Source organism: Camelina sativa, chromosome 18 (genome assembly GCF_000633955.1).
Source record: "Camelina sativa cultivar DH55 chromosome 18, Cs, whole genome shotgun sequence".
NCBI classification, from domain to species: domain Eukaryota; kingdom Viridiplantae; phylum Streptophyta; class Magnoliopsida; order Brassicales; family Brassicaceae; genus Camelina; species Camelina sativa.
In genome coordinates this window covers 6,424,467-6,430,811 of record NC_025702.1, presented here as the reverse complement: position 1 = coordinate 6,430,811, position 6,345 = coordinate 6,424,467, and the positions used below count along the sequence as shown (strand labels likewise).

At 42.6% G+C, this 6,345-nt stretch overlaps 1 protein-coding gene across 1 annotated transcript; it reads left to right on the top strand.

The window, feature by feature from the left end:
• LOC104760707 lies at window positions 4,999-5,346 on the top strand. The gene has a single exon (XM_010483675.1). The coding sequence runs from the start codon at window positions 4,999-5,001 to the stop codon at window positions 5,344-5,346; it is 348 nt and encodes a 115-aa protein (XP_010481977.1).

Here is a 6,345-nt window from a genome sequence, read left to right as displayed (position 1 = left end):
GCCCAAAATCCTTCTCTTGAGCCAACCGCACCCTGCTCAGGAGATCTGCTCTATCAGCTGCAATCAAACCCAACGGCTCCTGAGAAACTGCAAACAAACTCAATGCACTGATCTCCCCTACCATGGACTCCATATCCTACTCCTGAGTCGAATCCGCCCGCTTCCGACTTAGAGCATCTACAACCAAGTTAGCCTTACCAGGGTGATAGGTTATCTTCAAATCAGAATCCGCCACCAGCTCATAATCTTCAGGACAAAAACTACAGTAGTCATCTCCAAGTCATGAGTAGGATAGTTGTCCTCATGCTTCCGCAACTACCGCGAAGCGTAGGCAACCACCTTCCCATGCTGCATCAGCGTACACCCTATACCAACTCTGGATGCATATTTATAAACCATATAGGGTTTTCCCTGCTCTGGAAAAGCCAACATCAGCGTAGTAGTCAACATCTCCTTTAGCTTGCAAAACCCTCCTCCCACTCTTGTGACCAAACAAAAGGAACATCTTTCCCTGTCAACTTAGTTATCGACGTGCCTTGCTGTAATACCCTGCCAACCCAAGGAAACTCCTGATCTTTGTGGTGTTATGCGATCTAGGCCAATCTCTGATAGCCTGAGTCTTCTCCAGATCTACAGAAACCCCATCTGTAGAAACAATATGACCCAGAAAACCCATCTCACGCTGCCAGAAACTACATTTTCTCAGCTTAGCAAACAACTTCTGCTCCCACAGCTTCTCCAGAACTGCCCTCAAATGCAATTTATGCTCCTCAGGACTCTTAGAATAAACCAGGATGGCGTCGATGAAAATGATGATAGACACGTCCATAAACTCCTGAAACATGCTGTTCATCAATCTCATAAACGCTGCTGGCGCGTTAGTCAATCCAAACGGCATCACCACAAACTTAGAATGCCCATACCTTTTCCTGAATGCAGTCTTCCTCACATCTGCCTCGTCTATCGGAAATTGATGATTCCAACGCCAGATCTATTTTGGAGAACCAAGTAGCACCTCTGAATTGATCCAACAACTCATCTATCATGGAAGAGGGTATTTGTTCTTCACAGTGACCCGGTTCAGACCCCTATAGTCAATACACAAGGGGAAACTCCATCCTTCTTACTAACAAATAACACTGGCGCTCCCCACGAAGATACACTAGGACGGATGAAACCCTTGCTCAACAGATCCTCTAGTTGCTTCTTCATCTCTGCCATCTCTGCTGAAGCCATCCTGTAAGGAGCCTTCGATAACGGTGTCTTCCCTCGTTCCAGTTAAATCGTAAAAGGATTAGACCGAGATGACCCCTACAATGACTGGAACACATCCTCGAACTCCTCTACACCCTGAATACCGCTAACCGTAGACTGCCCCACGACCCTTCTCGATCGTCTTCCAAGACTGCACGGCCAAGATCACAAGACTACCCAAAGTCGGTCTAACTCCTTGAAAAACCAACTTCCCTCCTGAACTCTCAAACTCCACACTACCCCGATGACAATCAAGATGGACCATATGCCGATGCAACCAATCCATCCCCAAAATAATATCATACAACTCCACAGGACTGATAAGCAAATCCGCTGGCCATGACTCTCATGCGATCTGAATATCAACCCCCCTCGCTCGACCAATAACTCTCAGAAACTTGCCTCCAGCAACTCAGACCACACCCGTACGCTCTCCGGGATCTCCTTCTGATATCTGCACTCTCTTGACACTCCAGAGTAATGAAGCTCTGAGTAGCTCCAGAATCAAACATAACAAGGGACTTAAACCCGCCCACCAACAAGTTCCCTACACAAACCTCATGTGTTGTGAACCTAACACTTTATCATAGGCAAAAATAAAATATGAACCTACTAGAATTCACAAAGACAATGCACCAGAAATTATACATGTGATCGCCCCGGCACTGGTTCCACCAGTCTCTACAGTCGTGTAAACCCGTGGCGCCTGCTCAATCTGTGCCACTTGCTGCACTCCCGACTGCACTACCTGCTGCAAAGCTGCGTCTGGCATCGGCTGCAACTTGGGGCATTTGGGCTTGATGTGCCCTGGCTCCCTGCAATGATAGCATACACAAACCGCTGCCTGAGCCGCCAGCACTGCACTCCTATGGGGACAGCTAGCTACCTTGTGCTCCAAACTACCACACCCATAGCACCCTGCACCACTCGGTTTCTGCGTAGCTTCCCACTTCTTCGTGGTTCCCTCGGCAGACTTGCCGCCCTTGCTAGAACCTCCATAATGCTGAGCCTTCTGAGGCTGAACTGCCGGACTAACCGTCACTGACTGTGCCCAAATGTCCTCCTCAATCTCTGTTGCAGTCTCAACCAGCTCAGCACGAGTAGCACAACCCCAACCTCTACAGTGAACCCTCACGTCTTCACATAGGGCCCTCATAAACCTCCTGATTTGAACATCCTCAGACTCTATAGCCCGACCCCCATACATCAGAAGTCGACTGAACTCCAAGTCTAACTCGCACAATCTCCGGGTCCCCTGAGATAGCTGAAGGAACTGCACCTCCACCGAAAATGTCCAAGTCAACTGAGCATCACCAGCAAGGTTGTGAACTGCTATATCCACCGAAAACTCCTCAGGACATCTGAGAGACTGGAAGTTACGTTCCACTCTCGTCCTCCACGGATCAGCAAAAGTAGGATCAGTACCTCCCTAAAACCGCTCGGTACCAATATAGTTCATCTCCCTCAACATACTGACATAACGAGAATGAGCTCCTACATCCGCAGCCACTGGCTGCTGCACCCCTGCCGCCACTGGCGGCACTACCCGATCCTGAGCCGGAACCACTCCCGGTATTCGCTGCAACAGCTGTGTCAACAAGCTCGCAAGATCAATGCCTCCTCCAGGGGCTCCACGTGCTGGGACTCCCGCACCCGGAACCCTAGCATCACCAGCCAACCCAGCACGGACCCCGCCCACACCGACTCCATCAGTGCCTACGGTCCGTTCATTACCCCCGGCCACACTCGTGGACCCCTCCTGAAACCCCTACGACTCGCCAACACCCTTAGCTGTCTCACTCTGGTCCCCGGTCTCACTAACTGCTGGGAATCTGCCCCTACCATGACCACGTTCGCGTCCACGACCACGACCAGTAACAGCACCCTCTCTAACCATCAGCACTACACTGAACAGAAGGCTAAGCACGCAATTATACATAACACAAAAATATAAACTCACCATGGAATCACACTGTAGGCTCGAAGAGGATGTTCTAGGACTCCATGCCACAAACAATTGACTAACTCACATAATCAGTCTAGACATGCAATCCCAAACAACTACAACACAAAGCCTAGTGAACCCAAACCTAGAACCATAAGGGTTCTGATACCAAACTGAAACGACCCAACCCGTTTTTTTATTACAAAGAATAAATAATAATAATAATAATAACAAATACTCTAAATTAGTGGTCTCATACTCACTAGACTCCTAACCACAATCAAACCAAAACAGTGGAAAATATTCAATACCAATAAACCAACAAATATCCCATAATAAATAACCAATAACAGACCATTGCAAATATCCAATAACCAAACAACATAAAGCAAGGAACCAGAAACCTAGCAAGGTTCTACTGACCCAACTCTTGCAACCTAACAGAAGCCTTGCAACAAACAATCTAGTCACTAGAACATCCTCCGCTCCCCTTGATTCCACGATCACACTTTGCCTTTACCTGCACCACAAACACAGATTCAGATGCATGCGTATTTGATAAACACTCAGTGAGGCAATCCTCCCATCTATTGGGCTATACACACAAGCAACTGAGATACCAATGTCCAAAACAATCAACAAACAAAGTATACAAACCAGGAAAACAAACATCGTCTTGCTGGAAGGAAGGTGTCGACCAACACCAGCCAAGTGTCGATCGGCACTATCCCATAGTGTCGATCGATGCTGCTTCACTAGTGTCGACCGACACCCTCCTGGTGTCGATCAACACTGACTCTGCAATCGCGAACCGCTCAAAGCCGAGAGTCGCATCTCGGTTCCAATCACCACCAAATCGTCCAATACTCAAACCCAAAGCCATATGCATCCATAGGAACCTATAACAACCATTCCCAGCAAGAAAAACACACAAAACAACAACAAACAAGCAAGAACAAAGGAATCTCAGGCTTAGATCAGCCATGGTCATGCACTCACCTCTTTGCAGGAAGTTTCTGACCAACCACGATGAATCCAACCTTCCTAGCAAGCTTCTAACACATCTCTAGCCCTGGATCTTCACTCCCACAGAAAGATCTCACCAAAAACTCCTTGAAATCTCACAAACTCTCACCAAAACCTTAAGAAACTGTTACTCTCCTTTTCTCTCTGTTTCAAGCGGAGTAAAACAATAAAAACACGCCCTAGGTCGTTCTCCCACTTAAATAACACGGTTCCTTGGTTTTTCTTAAACCAAACCGACCAAAAATCGACAATTAAATCGAACTGGTCGAACCAGAAAAATGTTGGTGTCGACCGACACCCCCTTGGTGTTGATCGACACCCATCCCCAAAATACACATTTTTGTTCGCGGATTTTACACTATTCGTATGTGAAACTACTAAAAATAGATTAATATATTTAATACTCTATATATTTCAGTTAGTTTATAATCTCATATTCAAAAATTTGGCTTAGAATTTTGATGATTTAAACAAAATTACAACGTTCTCCATTTAAACAAGATATCTTTACTTGTACTAAATTTTTCATTATAATTTTAAAAACAATAATTGAAAAGAGAAATTTAAACTCTCATAGTGTATTTATTTACCAAGAAAATAAACTCTTTCTCATTATTTTTTTTAGTTTTGTAATATGTTATGATAGTTACGTCGGGTTTTACATAGAAATAGCTTATGTAGCTTTGTGTCTATAATATCAAATACAAAACACACATCCTTACATTCTTTTCATATAAGAAATAATAGTCGGTAAATTTCACGTTTAAGCACATATGGCTAAATTTACCTCTCAGGTTGCTATGCTATTCATTGTTGTAGCCTTGGTTTGCGCCTTTGTTCCTGTATTTTCGGTCGACGAATCTAAAGCAAAATCATTATGGGATACTTGTCTTGTTAAAATCTCTCCTCACTGTGCCTTGAATATTGTCGCCGTTGTTTTTGGAAATGCAACCATCAATGATTCTTGCTGCCCCGATCTTGTTCAAGAAGGAAAAGTGTGTCACAATACTCTCATTAAATATATTGCTGACAGACCAGCCCTAATTGCCCGTGAAACACTATATTTGAAGAAGAGGGACAACATGTGGAATCATTGCGTTTCAATCTCGAAAACTGCTTAAATTATTTTGATTTAAAACTTAATACTTTTGTTGTAACAATTGTTTTATCCGAAATATCCATTTCAGTACTTTTACAAAAAAATAAATCAAAGTAAATCTCTTTGCGAATAAATAACACAACTTTGTATTTGAACAAAACAAAAAAAACAAAATTATCTCTTATGAATTTTAATCTCTAATTCAGATATTAATAGGACATATATTTTTTGACTGAATTCAAATTCTATATATATTAATAAATTAATTTACAACAACTGTATAATCCTACCAAGTTTTCTACTTTTAATTCTATATAATGACATATTATTTTTGTCAATCTCAAGAGATAGGTAAATATAGAATTTTTTATTTCGATGCTTAAGCTCCAATTCCTCAAATAAAAACATTAGAAAAAATACAAAAATTGATTAGCAAAGCGTAAAAAATTTCAATTTTAATTTCGAAACTGAAACAGAAACTTAAAAAGGTTTTGAACATTCGAAGAAACTGTAGATTCAATCATGTAAAAACGGTATTTGTATATTAGTATTTTAACCATAGATTACTAGGGCTAAAATTTGATTAGAGTCCTTACCCACAAGTGGATTAGGTTGACAATGAAAATATAGTCGACATAATCATTAACCTCACTCGCATGGCATAATCTATATATCTATGTTTTTTTATTTCTTAATTTGGTTATCAAATTTTGTTTCTATTCTCTTTAATGAGTGATCCTTTAAACGTTGTTTTACATATATTTTAAGGAAATATTTTCTCTAGTTTACAACCTATAATATTTTCATTTTTTACAAACTTATCAATAAGTCAGCCCAAGACATCTCCCTCTGCACTCTCCTAGCAGCCACTGATCTCCACCATAACTGAGCGTCGCCAATCAGGTTGTGGAGTCCTATGTCCACCCAAAAATCCTCAGGAAATCTGAGAGATTGGAAGTTACATTCCACTCTCGTCCTCCACGCATTTGCAACAGTAGGATCAGTACCACCCGAAAACCGC